The 17,694-nt window shown below is 42.9% G+C and overlaps 1 protein-coding gene across 1 annotated transcript in view; it reads left to right on the forward strand.

Annotated features, from left to right (window-relative positions):
• The window catches only part of ABCA13 (ATP binding cassette subfamily A member 13), a 408,916-nt gene that overhangs the window by 84,997 nt on the left and 306,225 nt on the right, over nucleotides 1-17,694 (forward strand). Inside the window, exons 18-20 of the mRNA XM_001496546.5 lie at nucleotides 1,176-2,999; nucleotides 7,379-7,488; nucleotides 12,332-12,450. Of these exons, the coding sequence (XP_001496596.3) occupies nucleotides 1,176-2,999; nucleotides 7,379-7,488; nucleotides 12,332-12,450 (2,053 nt within the window). The remainder of the gene's footprint in view (nucleotides 1-1,175; nucleotides 3,000-7,378; nucleotides 7,489-12,331; nucleotides 12,451-17,694) is intronic.

The following is a 17,694-nucleotide window of genomic DNA, read 5'->3' on the forward strand; positions in this document are numbered from 1 at the left end:
TCTTACATGTGCGGATTATGAAAATATGAAATTCTATTTTATATGGAACTGAAAAATTAGTTTTTATATATGTATATACATATATATCATGATCATAATTTGAATGAATGTATTAACTGGCTAATCACAAATGAGGAGTTTAAATATTTTGATTCCAATTAATCTACTATGATGTTTATATTTGGAAACATTAAAATTGAAAGTCACATTATTTTTTTTCATATATCTTTTTTCATCTCTTTTGAAGCTTGCCAGTGAAAAGACTGGAGAGAAATTCCAATTTATTCTATGACGTCTGTATCAGTCAGGGCTCAACCACAGAAAGAGAACCAGGACAAGGATTTCATACAAGGAATTGGCTCCCACTATTTTGGAGGCTGGCTAAGCAAGTGCAAAGTCAGTAGGGCAGGCTATCAGGAAGGGATGCCCACAAGCAGGCTGGAAAGCCACGGGCATGAGCTTCTTGTCCACGATGGCAGCCAGGAAGGGTGATCGCGGAAGGAAAGCAGTTTCTGATCCAGCTGCTGTTTGAGATCGCTAGGTCAGGGAAGTCCTAAACCCACTCTAAATGCCTTCCAACTGATTAAGTCAGACTCACCCAGGCCAATATTCCTTCTCACTAGCTTAAAGTTAACAGATTAGAGACTTTAATCACATCTGCGAATCCCTTCCCAGCAACACCTAGATTAGTGTTTGTACTACAAAATGCACTGACTTCCTTCCATCCTCCACTCTCATGAGGGAATCAACTGTGTAGCCCACTCAGACCAGAGACATACAAGAAACAGATTCTGGGGCTGTCACTCAGTCTGGCCAAGCTGGCACATCACAGTGCCTTGAAGTGTCTCAGCGATTAGGACTTTGAACATTCAGAAAGATATTACCTCGTACATTGAGAATCACTTTCTACTCACTTCACATTTCTTTTCCTTCTAAAAGCAAGAGTATTTGGCTCTCTAAGTTGTTAGGTTTGAGAAATTATAATGGGATTATATGTGAAATTCCTCCACTCTTTTCATTATTTGGCAACAGAATATTACTTTTCATCTGGGATGTATTTTAGCATGTTGTTTTTTATTATCCTCCTCCCATTATGCTACTATAAAACTAAAATTTCACTGTATGTTTTATTCTTTCCATTGCTCAATATAAAATTTAAAAATATATATTTACAGTTTTGTCCCAAAGGATAAAATTCTAGAAATTCTGAAACTGGATCAATTTGTTGCCGCCATGAGAGAAGATAAATTGATGAGCATTTTTTCAAGTTTAAAGGAGACTATAGATCATTTAATCAAAAGCACATTTATATTAGACAATGGAGAGTTTTATTTTGATAATCATCGAGGACTGAAGTTCTTGCGAGATTTATCTGATGCTCTTCTAGGGGAAATCTCAACGAAAAATAAGACTGAAAATAGTTGGGAGTTTCTCACTATGGTGAATCAGTTGCTTTTCCATATGAATAGTTCTGAGGACCTCCTCAAACTCACTCACCATCTTAGCTCAGCTCTTCACCTTGTGAGAGGAACTTCCACAGAGATAGCAAGTCTTATGGATACCCTTATAAACTCTCCTAATAAGGACTTCCGCACCTTGTATCCTACACTCCAAAAAGTTATACTTACTAATCTAACCGATTTGCTTTCCTTTATAAATAATTCATTCCCTCTAAGAAACAGAGCAACATTAGAAATTACTAAGAGATTACTTGATGTTATTTCAAGAGCCTATGAAGAAAGTCATGTTCCAGAACCCCTCTTGAAAATGTCCAATACTCTGATGATGCTAGTGAATGCCAGTGCTGAAATGAGAGACCTTGCCACGTCAGTGAACACCACTGTGAAACTCCTTAAGCTAGCCAAGAAAGTTTCGAGGAAGATGGCCACTATTTTTGAAACTCATTTCATCTCCCATACCAATGACACTATGAAATTCTTTGACACTCTTTATTCCATTTTGCAACAAAGTGTTCGAAATGTTGTGAATGAAATAACTACTTTGAAAAAAGTAGACTATTTAATATTTGAAAATAGAAATGACTTATTGATGCCATTTCTTGAGTTGGCCTTTGGAATGATTGGGGTCAAACCTAATATTTTACAAGACTCTGATATTGTCAACATGTCATCTAGCATATTCTCATATGTGAACCAGTCCAAGGACTTTGCTGATATTTTGGAAGAAATTGCTGAATTTTTGACTTCTGTGAAAATCAATTTGAGAGACGTGGAACATCTTGTGGTAGCATTTAGCAACGGGACTCACATGTTTTCTACGGATTCTGTCAAGTTATTGGAAGAAATCCTGGATTGCTTAGTTCCTATAAATAACATCACCAACCGGATAGACCTCTTACATCCTAATCTAATTTCCACTCATAGTTGCCCTCAAGATACAAAGTGGGAAGGAACTAATGAAGTGATCCTGTTTTTGGATGAAATGCTACTGCAAAACAGCACGGAAATAGGGATGTACTTGAGAATTGTGATTGACTTCATCTTAGAAGCTCTTCGGAACAACTTAGAGAAGGATGACTGGAATGTTTTTAATTTGTTGCTGACATTTGCTCACCATCCAGATAATCTTTGGAAAGCTGTAAAAACAGTTGTAGAGGTCTCCAGTGGGATGAAAAGTGACTATGGAGGTGATTTGAGTAAAGCTTTGTTTTTCAACACCTCTTTGATTCAGAAGATAACTCATCAACAACTTGAAGATGCAATCCAGGTTGTGTTAAGTAGGATAGCTCTCTTGAGGAAAGAGCTTCTCCAAAACAACTCCCAGTGGGTAAATTCCATGAGAACTTTGTTTCAGCCCATTTTTGAGATTCTTAATAATGCAACTGGAGAGACTATCATGTCTGGAAAAGAAGAGAAGATCAAGAAAGAGATGATTGATTTTCCTTACATCCTCAAACCATTGTCCCATTTTGAGAAATATGTGAAAGAATTAATTGCATTGACTGAATACTGGCAAAAGTTCTCACTGACAGATCAAAGGTAATGAGACACCTAATTCACTTTGTTTTTTCCCCACCACAGTAACTATAAAATAGAACCATGAAGGTATTGCATTGAACCAGGTAAGTAGTTCTTGACTTCAACTTTCATGACACTCTAAAGTTGGCTTTTACATAGAGTGATTCAAGTCCAGTGTCTTTGCACTATTTGACTCATTATTTGGCATTCAAATACTATTTGAATTCATTCTGAACTTTTCCAAAGTAAATCATTTTATTTTCAAAGGTAAAAACCTCCTATTCTATTCACTTGTTCCAAGACTAGATATGTAAATAATTTTTCTGTTCACAAACTCTGGAGGCCCAGGATCCTACTATCTGATGTGCAGATAAGAATGTGAGGCCATTTGCTTCACACAGAAATTTGTGCTTTCAGTGTAACTAACTACTGGAAAGGTCCAGGCAGCTGTTGGCTTCTTTCCTCTTTAGATTCAACCCAACTCTATGTGGTTGATCCACCTGCAAGCTCTGCCCCCTCATCCTTGAATGGTAGGTCAAGGGAACCCTGTTCTTAAAAGCTCCAGTCCTATCAGTCGTCAAGCTCTGGAAGTCATCTGCTGCCTTGGGTTGGAGGACTTGTGCCTCTAGGTGTGCAGAGTCTCAGATGTGCTGCAGCTGTCCCAATTTGTCCTTTCTTTGGGTTACCGTGGTCCCTTCCTGTACCCACCTTTCTCTTTGTAGCACAGGGACATTAGAGTTGCCATCTGAATCCTCACTCATCTGCCAGAGAGTCTGACCTATTTTCTGTTAGTTCTGTTGCTACAGGGCTGCACCTTAAATCCAATAATTTTTATAACTTGGAAGGATTTCCTGGGTTAGTGAAATAGGTGTGTTTTGGCATAAAGAACTAACACTGCTTTCAGATTTGAATGCTGGCTTTCAGAGCTCCCAGCCTCATCTCCTCATTGCCTCGGATCCTAAGCTATACTGTATTTGAGTTTAGCGCTTTGCTCTGAATTTTCATTTGAGCTGGAGGTGGTCCTAGCAGCCCCTGTTTCCCTCCAATCTCAATTTCCATCTGAGTTTTTCAGTTCTCCTTGGAGGGAATTTGTGCCATGCCCCAAGACTCGAAACGAATCATGTGTGAACTGGCTGGATGTGATCAACACCCACAGGCTCTACATTCACAAGTAGAGACTTGATTCCACTTCAGTGATAACTTGCTTCCATTCTCGCTCCTTGTTTTCAGTACCCTTTTATCATCAACTTCTTGAATGGGGAAGATACAAAATGTCCAAAATAGAAAGTCTCATTGGTCCTGGGTTTGAGGTCAGACTATCCTGACTTTGATGTGAGTCTTGGCTCTACTGGCCACTAACTTTCTGAATCTAGGCAAGTCATTTAAACTTTCGGAGCTTCCTTTTATTTATGTACAAAACAAGGATAACAGTGGTCCCTTTTGGGGGTATGGTAAAGATTCTGAAATCATAGAAACTTTAGATATGCATTTATATGCCTTTTCTATGAGTTAAACACATGACAAATATTAATAATAAAATAACCACAGATATCTAAGCAAAAACATTAGTTTAAAATTAAAATAATAAGAACAATAACAACAACAAAACCCCAAAAGTAGAAAGTTCCACATATATTCTGAAGGTTTACTGCAAGGTTCTTGGAGTTGAGGCTCTCTGGTGGCAGAGGTCAGACGTCTGGAGCAAATTTGGGCAGAATTCACTTTTCCTTCCTCCTGCTTCGGTACCTACAATTGTACAGGAAAGAGAAGCTTGGTTGCCCCAGACATGAATCCATTGTTTTTTATCCCAAAGAACCCTTTGGGCCCTTTGTCACCTCCCCCTGGTTGGGTGTCATTCAGCAGCCCCTTCTTTTATCTGCACAACATCAGGCATTATCTATGCACCATCTGTGTTACTTCCAGTTGGCACCAAATTCCGTTTCAAAGTGAGTACTGCTTTTAAGCCTCTTAGCATTCTCTAAATCCATCACAGAAATAGGTAAGGGAACAAAAGAGGAGCTGGTCTGCTAGATTTGTTCTTTCCCTGTGTCTGAAGCCTTCCCAATACTGTGTGGGTCACTGATAAATAGACCGTGAAGTCAACCCGAGATGGGATTGGTGGGGACATTCAGTGTCTCACCTGAAAGGCCCTTGGGATTACTGAGCACCTCCCTCCACACTGTGAGGATGTGGGAACCAGCAGCCTCACCTGAGCTGGTTAGGAAGGCTGTGTCCCTAGCCTGCCCCAGGCCTGCCCAATCAAAGCCTGTGACTTAACCAGGCCACCAGGTGATCCATAAGCATGCTATAGTTTGTGAAACGCTGATTTGACCACATTCCTTATTTTAGAGCTTGAGAAACCAAGACTTGGGGCCTTTGCATGTCATACTCAACAAAACACATCTACTAAGCAAGAACCTGAAGTAGCCATCCGTGGCTGTACTGAGAGACTCTAAAATAATGACTCTTTTGCTCCCAGGTCCACAATCATTTCAGCACAACTAAAAGGTAATAATTAAAGTCCCACAATTTGTCAAAATATATGTCACCTGATGGTGAGTACGAAATGACTCTACATACCATCATGTTACTTTTCTGAACAGAAATAAAAATTATGTACAAGTTCATTTCTGTATGGCACTAAAACACAATTCAGTGATAACTATTTCCTGCCCCCAAATTATTTTCCAGTTCAGCTACATTTTTATTATAATTAAAATAATAACCTTATTCTATTTGTTGTTTAGTTTAGAGCAATCCTTTGCTCTGGTATCTGGCTGCCAATAGAGGATTTTGTATAATTCTGTCTTACCTTCCCAAGTATCGAATGATTTCAGAATCTCTTTAAACTACAATTAATTGGTGTAACTATAAAGAAGTCACAGTTTTCCTCACCTCCAAAATTTCAGCAACACAATCTGAATGTGCATTTACTTATTAAACTTACTTTTGTCCTGATATGTACACATAGCACCACCAAGCTGAAATTTTTATATTAACATAAGATAATTGCATTCTTGAAGGACTGGTTGCATTCTCAACAATTGAAAAACAATATTCTAATTGGGGAACATTCACATTTGCCTAGGGAGGTGCTCTGCTAAGCCCGTCAGGTGTGTTTACCTAAGCGGGATTCTTCTGTTGTGTTCTATGTCATGTCAACAACACAGCAGAACAGAACTTAGACATTTTTTCAGAAAGTTTCAATCTTCCTCTGGGGAAAGTAAATTTAAAATAATATGCTGTAAAAACATTAAATTGCGTAAAAATTAAAACTTTGCTGTGGTCCCTAGAAGCTATGCCTTAGGTTGTCACAGTGTTCTGGAGCATTCTCACAGTGTGGCATTTTCTCAGACTTGTGATGTTGCTGTGTCTGTCCCAGCAACACCAGCAGAAGAGTGGGTGATTCAACATGTAGAGATTTCGAAGGAGTCAGGTGTTGCAAAGACAAGATACTTGTGGTCTTTTTTTTTTTTTTTTTTAACTCAATCTCCAGGCCTTATCAAGGATATTCCTTTTCAGGAAATTTCCTCAGGCAGCTAAACCCTTAATCAGTTGATATGGCTCACAGTAAAAAAAGAAACAAATGTATATATTTTAATTCTTCTTTTAGAAGTGCTTCACAGATCATGTTATTTATATGCTCAGTTTTTATGATGTTTGAGGATGGTTTTGAGTCATGGAAAGAGTATAAAGTCATCTAAGAATGGAATAAAAGCCATTTTGTGTTAAAAAAAAAAGAGGTAAAGCTGTGAATTACTGAGCCTTTTCATCAGAAGCATTATGGCATAACTCAGAGAAAGGGCAGTTTATGCAAAGATTGCTCTGGATGCTTTCACTCCAGTACCTCCCAGGTGGACTCCATAAAGAGCAATACACACATGCACACAAATACAGGTATGTACATGTATTTACGTATGTACACACATACATACACACACGCAACAAATACACACATATACACTCACATACACAACACACATGCACACACACTACAACTCTCTAGGAGTTTGTTTAAAGATAAAAATCTTATATGCTAATCCATCTGTTAAAGTTAATTCTCCATACATAAATAGTGAACCATAACAGTTCTCTATGTCAGCTATCTCCCCTTTCTCTTTTTTGACACTCTTTCATCGTTTACCTTTGCATCTCAAGAGAATAGACCAAGACAAGGAGAGAGAGCAAATATCAGATTTATTGGCTTTGAGCTAAAACAGAAGACCTAGCGTTGTCTACGGGTCTAGACCATTGCCTGTGTTCTTCCGTGGAGGAAATGGTTGAGCAGGGAGGCTAGTTCTTACATGTGTTACTGCTTATTCTTGTGATGAAGAATATGAAGTGATGCACATGGCTCATGGATTTTTGCCCTTTAATGCCTTGTCTATTTTTTCTCTAAGTGTTGTTGAAATGTGCCAGGTTTCCTGGCAGCCTTTGAAGCCCCCGGAAGCCATGGCAGCTCTGCAGAAAGTGAAGATGCTGGTTCTGCGTGGGCTTATCGTCTTTGCAGGTGGGCTGCTTCCATAAGACGTGCTGCTAATTGCCCTGCGCCAGTTTTCAGAGCTCAGCTGTCAGCCTGATGTGTAGCTTACCCCTGACTTCCTTTAGGAATAAAGCATAGCCTTCTTAGCCTGGCTTCCCAGGCCCTGAGGGCCCTTCCCCGCCCCCCCCCCCCTCATACCCATTGCTGCAACTCTTCTCCAGCCAAGGTGGGCTTCCTATATTGAGTCAACATTCTTTGAAGGCAGCATCCGGGTCTTAATCCTCTGTACATATCCAGGGCTTGGCACAGAAGATGCATTCCACCTATATGTGCTGAGTGATCCATTCAGGAACTTGAATTCCCAAGATACTTGCTCCATAGCCCTGGCTCTTACCATTTATATTTTAGTATTTTGGTGCCCTTCTCCTGCAGCAGTCTCTAGCTTCACTGAGAGCAGGATCTGTCACGTTTTCAATTGTCTCCAAAATACAATATGCTACATTGTCTCTAAGGATGAGTAATTCAATATTTGTGTTGTAAATGAATTAATTTGTCTACTAAGATCCTACTTGTCAAATCCATCACTACATATTTCAGTGCCGTTGTTGAAGGCAAGTGCCACAAGCTGCCTTCTGGGGTAACTGGATTATTTGAGAACTTCCTCAGATATGTAAATATGAGGTCTCAGAGCACTTCTGAGTCCGTGGATTGGACCAGTGCTGCTTAAGTAATTTGAGTCTACCCGTGTTGCTGCGTCCTATGTCCCAGTCTCCTGAACATGGCTGCACAGAGCCCTCTAGGGGCTGTCAGGGCCTGTGGGTCTTGAGAATGCTGATGGCAGTGGGTGCTGAGGAGGGGAATCTGAGCCGAGGAGAGGAAGAGCAGGCAGGAGAGATGGGGAAGCCAAGGATGGGTCTGATCAGACCGAGAGGAAAAGAGAGGAGCCAGAGGTCAGCTGAGTGGACCCAAACCCTAGATCCCTTCATGGAGCCCCACCATGGCTGACCCTGCATCCCTCCCCGGCCTGGGTTTATCTGATACCACGCTCATTCTCCTCCCTTCCCCTGACTTATTTGCAGACAATTATTATTATTAGATTATTCTTATTAGAATATGATTCTTAGATTAGGTGTTATTTCTTCTGGAAAGTTTTTCTTGGCCTACCCAAGCTGCCTGCAGTGGCAGCCTGACCTCTGTTAATGGCCCTTTAGGCTGTGCACTGCACTGCTGGTGAACATGCATGTCTCCTCATGACTGCCTGTCTGTCGATCATTGTAAAACCAGCTTATAAGGATTAGAGTTTAGGAGATGCTGATAGATGTTTGTTGAATGAATGAATGAATGAATGAGTGAATGCAAGCCCTTAGTGCTCATGTGTCTGTCCACTGGGATTCCTGTATGCGCAATCTGTGGGATTTTACGCTGGCCATTCTTATGGGAATGTTTGGCCATCCATGCCCGAAGGTGGCTGATATGTGCTCTCTGGGACCACTTGATGTTACTGAGCAAGTGTGTGGGGCTGGGAGGACCCTGGGGAGAGCAGAGTCTGGCTTGCCCAGTGGGGCACAGTGGAGCCAAGCCCGCATTCACCATCACAGGGTGGGTCACTGGGACCCAGGGTGGTTAACCAGTGGGCATTAGCCTCCCACAGAGGTTGGGAGCCAGGGGAGCGGACTTGCCCCAGCCTGGGAGTGGAGGCAAGGGCAAGTGAGCCTTGGGCAGAACCAGAATGACAAATACCTTTTAAAATGAACTCAACTAAACAAGATAAATCTGGTACTAATTATTAGGAAAAAGCTAAAATTGGGTGATGTCCTATGGGAAAATCACTTCTCAGTTTAGAGAGAGCTGTTTACAGGTGAAAATTGGTAATTTAGGACTAACACAGGATGAGTTCTAATCTGCTCACTCACCTCTTTTTCATAATACAAAAGTTTCCTGAAAGCCAAGAATTGATTAATCTTTTAGGCTAAGAAACATGGAAAATGGAGGGAGGCAGCGAGACATCCATTGATGTAAATGAAACCCATTGGCATGGAGGTTTGTTTTTTTTAAAGAAAGTTTCTATTTCCAATTAGAGATGTTACGAACATCAGCAATACTGTCAAATATAAATCATCACATATCCAAGTTCACCTTAGGATGGTCAAACGTTTTCAGCAGGTGGAAACTTGCTGGATAAAATGCGGATCACACTTTGTGCTGAATCCCGAGTGCTTATCTGACATGCTGAACCCAGCCATGTTCAAAGGCATAATTACTTTGACATTTCACAGTCAGCTAATGTAAGGGCTTTTAAATGAATTAAACATCCATTAATACCTGAATTTATATTTATTTTGCCATTCTGTATTATGGCTGCTAAATTAATATCATACTTGAAATTACATTAGTAACAGAAAATTAATTTTGGACTTTTCTATTTCATTTCAAGAAAACTCAAGCATGTCATACTCAGGCATGACTCAGTAACATTTAAACAGTTACTCCAATTTCCTGTTAAACTGCCACTCCATTCTACAGAACAGGAGAGCAGTGACAGGCCCAGAAAACGTATAAATGCCAGCCAAGAAAGATTTTGGCTGGAACCGGCCAAAATGGGCAAACGGCTCCTCTTCCATCCGGCAAAGGGAATAGCAGTCAGATCTGTTACTATTACTATTGAAAATCAAGTAATTATTTGTGTGTCACAGAACTAAGTTTGGTAATACATTGAGGAAAGCTGTAATTTTTCTCCTCTGGATCTCATACTTGACATATGTTAGAAATGACTGTGTGAGGACAGAGCCTGTAGCTTGATGGGCTCATTGAACCAGAAGGAACCTCAGTAGTGGTCTACCTTGACCTTCTGGTTTCTGAAATTGGCAAATTGAGGCCCAGAGGATGGGAGTGAGTTGCCCAGCACCTCAGAGTGCAGAAATCAGCCCCTCTCCAGTGGAGGATCCTGGGGGCGGTCCAGGGAGCTGATGGGAGCAGAGTGGAGGGGTCCAGAGAGAGGGATGAGTCTAGGAATCCAGAGCAGGGGTCTAACATGTCCAAAAGCCAAGAAGAGCGACAATAGCAGGCACGAGGAGCCAGGGCATGGAGCCTGATGTGCAGAGCAACATTCAGGGCCCAGGAAAGTGGAAGGGCAGAGGCCCGAGGATGGCCTGCCTTTTTCTGGCCTTGAAGGTGGTGCCTTTGAGGGCGGGCTGTCAGACATGGGGCAGATGAAGGCCAGCTCTTTTATAGCCCAGCACTTCTTCCAGTGACCACGTTATCCCTCACCTAAGCTTGCAGTCTCATCTAGTCCAAGTTCTCATTTTGCATGTTGGAAACGGGGGGTCACAATAGTCCTTGCCTAAAGTCATACCACACGTGAGTCTTTTTAATGGTGCGTTCTATGTTCTTTGAGCTTTGGGAACATAATTCCTAAACATGTTACTCTGTCTTCCCACCAAACAGAGGATACATTTATCCTCAAAGATAAATGCTGTGATGTTTTGTAGTATTTTACGTCTTTCCTTTCACATTTTAATAAGAGATTACTTGAGACACATTTTACCTTTTTTTTTTTTTTACAGTAGGATACCTGTTTCCAAAATCAGAGAATAGCAAGATTAATGAGAAAACATAAACAAATGAGGCATCCAGATGGTATGCTTCTGAAAAACATGGCTTTGGATATATTCTGTGTATTCTGTTTATAGTTCCAAACAGTTTTTTTAAACAACTTTTGAGAAACAATGTAATAATGTAAGAAATAAAACTGCAACTTTTCTCTAATTAAAACAATAAAAGGTTTTGTTACTCATAAAAATACGTTTTGTTTTCTGTAAGGAACAACGTGGACCTGTTTACCAGGCGTCTACTGGGTGCAAAGCCGTGTGCTGGGTGCTAGCAATGATCTGAGACAGGAGGTGGACACAGCCGCCCATGGTTTCGCCTGCACTGTGTGCATGCAGCAGGAGACCTGTGCACAGGCCGTGAGGCCCAGGCAGATCCGTGCAGCTGGGGAACAGGAGGGACCAGGCTCAGCACTGCAGGGAGGCAGGGGTCCTGAGGCCCAGTTCTGACAGGCAGGGTCAGGAGAGGAAGCAGCCACAATGCAGGAGGAGCAGATGGCCTTGGGAAGATGGGAGGAGCACGGGAGAATGAACTGAGTATGGAGCCGGGATGGAGGCTTTGGATGTGATGCAAGCCTGTGGGCAGATTCCTATCACCAAGGATCTCCTTTTAGAAAGAGCAGTGTGGCTGTGAGTGGAAGGTGATTTGGAGGAGTGAGCTGGGGGACAGAGCTGTTAGGAGCTGGGCTAGATCCTGGGCTCGACCTGGTGGGTGCTGGGCAGAGACGCCGACTCAAAGCTGTCGGCAGGTGTCATTGAGCAGGTGGAGGGATCAGTGGGCTGTGAGGAGTGAGGAAGAGGAGAGTCAGGGGTGATTCTGGGATGTGACCTGTGAGGTGAGGATGTGGGACCTCAAAATGACCGTGTGTATAATTCATCTTTCAAACTGGGGCACGGCATGTCTGGGAATGAAGAGGACGCTGTTTATCACTGCTCCAGGACAACACGTGAAAACCAAGGCTGTCCTGGGCAATCTGAGGTGAATGGGACCCCGTCTTACGGGGTACAGTCAGAGGGGCCGGTGAAGGAAGTGGAGGAGGGGTATCAATTTCTCTATGTTCAGTTGGCCCAGAAAAAGGAGTTAATTAATTACATTTGGAACTCAAAAGGTACAGCTTTTCCTTCATATTCTGAATGTTCATCTTGATGATTTAAGGAATCTATGAATTTGCATCATTTTGAACCTGTCGGAAATGACCGTGGAGAACAGCTAGTTAGGGACAGGGTTGTTTACTGATAACTTCCCTGTGTGTTTCCTCTGGCAGAAAACCCTTCCTTCATCAAGGACATTCTCTGTGATTCTCTGAGCTGCAAGCAAGGTCGGATACGGCGTCTCATTTTATCTGCTCTACAAGGAGTCACTTTGGCGCATGACCGCTACCAGGTTTGTCATCTTTGCCGTTTCAGGGGATTTCATATTCATTATGATTGGCCCATGTAAGGCAGTCTTGTTATCCTAGCTTGCTGACTTGGTCCTTAAAACCAAAGCAAGTGTGTTGTGTACAGTCACGAGGGAAGCTGGGTCCTCAGAATGAGTGCCCACCCTTCCTCCCTCTTGGGTTCTCCCAGTGGTGTGCTGGGGTGATTAGCACTGACTCATGAGAGCTGATTATTAAATTTTCAGGAATTTTTCCAACTGATGTTTAAACATAGACATCACTAAAAATCAAATCTATAAATATATGATTAAATAGATTACGTTTAAAACAAAAGTAATAAATTCTCAAGACTTATCACCTCCTAATTATTTTAGTAGGTTTTACTATTGTCTCTTCTCTTGAGATTATTTACATCTGCTGTGTCTCTATGGAAATACCATATGGTAGTGTGCTGCTGCGCATCTGTTCCCAAGTCTATGCTCAGTGACGTCACGTCAGTAGCTTGAACTAGGCCACAATGGGAGCATTTACACCATGGAAATTGGCAAATGCTACAAGTAAGATATTTTTTCCCAGAGAGCCAGTTGTTAAACATTTACCAACCCATCAGGGGTTCTGACTAATGGAACACGCTGACAAGTACCAAGAACTGATAGCTGAGTAAGAACCAGTTTGGCAGTTTCCTTTTTATTAATTGTGCAAGTGCCTAATGAGTGACCACACAGGCTATCCAACTGAAGCTGGATTTGAGAATGTGACTTTTACCTGGGGCCTACTCCGTTGCACTGGGATGAAGGCCCATTGGGCCCTCATGCTGGCTGACCTGCTTGGGAAGCCTGGACAATGGCGATGTTTTTCCAACAGTGGAATGAGGTCCTATGTTTCTTCTGGTCCAGGTCTGAATATTTTTCATTGCTTTTGTGGGACAATAACTCCACCTACTCATACGTCCAGTGAATGTTGGGTTATCACAGCAAGCAGAGGGAAGGGTGATGCCGAGAGGGAACAGAGAAAGTCACGCTAAACTCCTACAACTTGATGAGGGTGCAGAAGCCTCGCCTCTGAAACTGTGGGGAGGGAGTGAGAGCTGCAAATCCTTAATCGGGCCTGGGAGGAGGGGTGTGTGTAAATGGGAAGCTTGTGGGCCTGCAGAGATAATTGTCTTTGCAGCCGCAGCTGCCGTAGTTTGTCATATGTACATCGATTTATTTAGACCATCAAATTCTTTTTTCCAGGTTGTGGGGACCTTTGTCAGGAATTAAATTTGGATACATTAAAAAACAAACATGTGATAGACAGTTTGTGAGTGCTGAGTGAAGTTCACAATAATGAAAGAGGCAGGAGACTCCAGCTTTCAAGACAACTGCTTCAAAGACTCTATTTATAGTTCAAATTATTATATGGTTGTCAACAGTTCTGGCTGATAACAGGTCAGCTTTGACAAAGAGCTGAAGTTTCTGTCTTTGATGACAAAAATAGAATGGTGTTAATCTCAGCATGCAAAGCTTTCTAGGATGGGTCTGTGGTTCCGGGGCCTCAAGAGTATGAGGCTTTTAGACACACAAAGCTTTTCCAGGCTGTGGGGTGGGAAGTGCCCTTGCGGCACAGAGGCAGGCTAAAGTCACAATGGAATCTTTAGTTTTTCACTGTCTAGATAAATGTTCTAACATACAGTTGTCTCAATGCCAATGTGGAATTCCACTGGAAGTGAAATTCTCAACCGATTGAATGGATATGTCGAAAGTTCAGGGATGTTCGTTCCCTGCCCTCATCCACTCATTGTTCTAAACAGTAGAAAATAGCAATAAGGAGCTAAATAAAGATTGGAAATTGTATTTAAAAAGTGACAGCAAGTACCCAGTGGGTCTCAACCCTTCCAAGATAAGCTGAATTAGAGCATCTGGCTGGAACTCCACCTTGAAATGGGGGCTTCCTACCACTTCCCCAAATCTAGACCTTTGGACGCACACATGGCAGCATTGCATCTGCAAAGCAGACTGAGTACACTTAATGGTCAGTTCCTGGGTGATTACAGAGCTATTCTAGCCAAAGAGGGAGTCTGATGTGGGCTGCCTTCCACATGATGGTCTTACCCTGTCCCCAAAGTAGACCCTAATGGATGTCAGTCTCAACTTTTGTTCTTGACACTTTTTGCATGGAGCCCAGTGTGCCTGTGATGACAGAAGCTGGAACTTTCCTTCCAGTGTCCTTGCTACTGGAGAGGAGTGCGCTTTCCTTCTCTACAACCCCTTATATGTCTAAATTATTATGTTGTTAAATTTAACAATAAAATCCATAGTGAGAATATTATAAATGCGTAGAATTAAATTTAATTTGCATATAGTTACAACTTATGAACTAGAGGTTCATTTCCATGAGGGAATGCTCTACGGGCAGAGCCCCAGTGTGATGGGTTTTATTAACATTCTCAGAAAGGAGTTCAGTCCTCATTCGAACCTATCGTTTTGAGCTGGATGTATCTGTGCACCTGCACACCAGGAAGAGGGGCCTCCATAGAAGAAGGGGAATTCGGGGCCTGTGAAATGTTCAGGTGGGAGAATTGAGGACAATGGGGAGAGCTCCACACTCAAGAATGAAGAGTAGAGAGTGAAGGTCACAGGGACTTCTATGTGCATTATTAGAAACAGACACACGGACTGGAGACCTGGGACAGAACCAGGACATCCACCCACCTTCAGGTGAACTGCCTGTGTTCCTCACCATACTTTTCCTTCTGTTTTCCCGCAGTCATATTCAATGACCAGTGGGGTCTGTGCGCCTGTCCTTAGAGGCAGTGAGTGAGGGGGAAGCTGGAGGGGGCTGTGTCTCCCAGGGGTCACAGACTTCTAAGGACTGAGTAGACAGGGGGAATGTAAGGGAACAAGGAAAAGCCCTTGTGTCCCTGAGTCCTATCACAAAATAGAAAATAAAGAACGTGGCCTGAGTCAACCACCCCTCCTGAACCCTCCCTGGGCATCAGACAAGACTCCAACCAACACCCCAGGTGCTGCACACAGCTGAACTCTTCCTCCTCACCTCCCTTGGTCCACGTTTGGCATCAACACAGACAACCCCTCCTGAGTCCCTTTTCTCTCCGCTTCCACGGCCCGCTCTCCCTGGGGCTCCTCCACATCTTTGGCCGCACCATCTCTGTCTCTATTCCTGATTCCTCCACGTGTTAGATGGCCCCAGTCTTGGTCTCCAGACATGGTCTCTTCACTCTCTGTGCTCACGTGCTGGCAATCTTGTCCAGATCCTTTTATAGTCTGATAAATGCTGCTTATATCCCAGCGACTTCCAAAGGTCCTTTCCCGACCAGCCCTCCCCAAACATCAGGCTTGTATATGCAGTGGCTGTCTCCACATCTCCTCTTAGATGTCAAACCTGCCTCCTAACACAGCATGTCAGAAAGCAACTTTTGATTTTTTCACCCAATGTTTCCGTTGGGTGGAGTTCTTTTCCTCAGTTGCTAGGGCCAAAAACCTCAGCATACTTGTTGACCTTTTTTTTTTTTTTTTACTTTCTGTTAGCAAACTCTGTCAGTTCTACCTTCCAGATTGTTCCAGAACCTGGCCATGTTGCGTCACCTCCAGTGGTTCCTCTGACCCAAGCCTCTAGCCATCTCACCTGGTCCTTTTGATAGCCTCCTGACTCTACTTCTTGTCCCCTAACTCTGTTCTCAGTTCAGCAGCCAGAGTGATGCTTCTCAAGCATCATCAGAGCACGTCCGTCATTCCTCTGCTGAGCACCGGCCAATGTCTCCCAATCTCATAACGTCTTAAAGGATGTGGGCCACAAGCTCCTGCCCTCTGGGTGACTGGCACCTCCTGAACCCCTTCCCCTGCCCCCCGCCCTCCCTTTGTGCTCTCTTTCCACTGTGCTGGCTCCTTGAACTCACCTCAGGGCTTTCACACTTGCAGTTCCCTCTGCCTGCAGCACACTTCCCTGACAACCTTAAATCAGGTTGTAAAACTTCCCCTCAGCCCTCGGGCACTGCCCCCCTTCTCCGCCCCAGACCCTGCTTCTGCCTGGTTTCCTTCACAACCCTTCTGCCAGGCTGACTATTACTCCCATGGCTTCTGCTGGCTGAGTTCCTACACTGGGACGCAAGCCTTGGAGGCAGGGGTTTTTCTCTCCTGTGTGTACGACTCTAGCCCCAGTGCCTAGCATGTGCCTGGCTTTTGGGAGGCACCCAATAAATATTTTCTGAATTAATGAATGAACTCATTTCTGTTCAAGCTTCACTCCCAGAGTATTTGGGAAAAAAGTGGGCTTTGAAAGGGAACCGTAAAAATAGATGAGTTAGAGTCAAGAGAGGCCGTGCTATGTGACAATCTGCCGGCTGGGTCAGCACCCCCTGGTGCAGTTCGGAGGTTCTGTGGGAGTGGTGATGGTGGCCAGAGTTTGGGTGCTTCAAGCGCATGTTAATGCTCCTCCGTTCCTGAGAAGTCTCTGCTCTCCACGAAGATCCCACTCAGCTGAGCCAGGTGACCCACCAGAGGATGGGCACGAGAGCTCAGTGTCCCTCTATCTTGACATTTCAATATTCTTCACATTAACTTTTCCTTGGCACGTATATTTCTTAGCTCTCTCTCGTCACCTGAATGATCTATGATTTGCCTTTGCAAGAGAAACTAATGATGGTTTTGAGAAAAATATTTAGAAGTTTTATTTAGCAGAAGTATTGTGTAAATGTCGACTTACATCTGATGCCTTCCCATAATAGGCATAATTTGAGACTATGCTTCCAACATCAGGGAGAATTGGGTGATGTAAACAAAATACGATGAAATAAATAAATTCTGAGGATGTAAAATAAATTATATGCAGCAGAATTGCTGTGTCCAGGGACTGTGTCCAGATTTATATGTATGTCTGTATGCATAGTTACACGTGTATTACTTTTGGGTTGTTTTAAAGTTTAAATTACCTGTGCTTGTCACTTAGATTTACATATGATAAATGTTTTGCATTTTTATCAATTTATAGGTGTTATTCTGAAAGATTTTTTTCAAAATGATTGGTCTTTTGTAAAACTGGTTAATGCTTGTAAGATGCTGAGATGTCCATGACACCTTAGAGTTGGGGCCCAGACCAGGGGTTTCCCACTGAGCTCCTCAAAGTCCTAGGACCCCTCCCCATGCTGAGGGGAGGACAGGAAACTTCCAGGTACTGCAGACCTCAAGGCAGGGCAGATGCAGCTGTTACCTACTTTACATACGGACAGCCGCGTATGATTTCTTTCAGTC

This window comes from Equus caballus, chromosome 4 (assembly GCF_041296265.1).
Source record: "Equus caballus isolate H_3958 breed thoroughbred chromosome 4, TB-T2T, whole genome shotgun sequence".
NCBI classification, from domain to species: domain Eukaryota; kingdom Metazoa; phylum Chordata; class Mammalia; order Perissodactyla; family Equidae; genus Equus; species Equus caballus.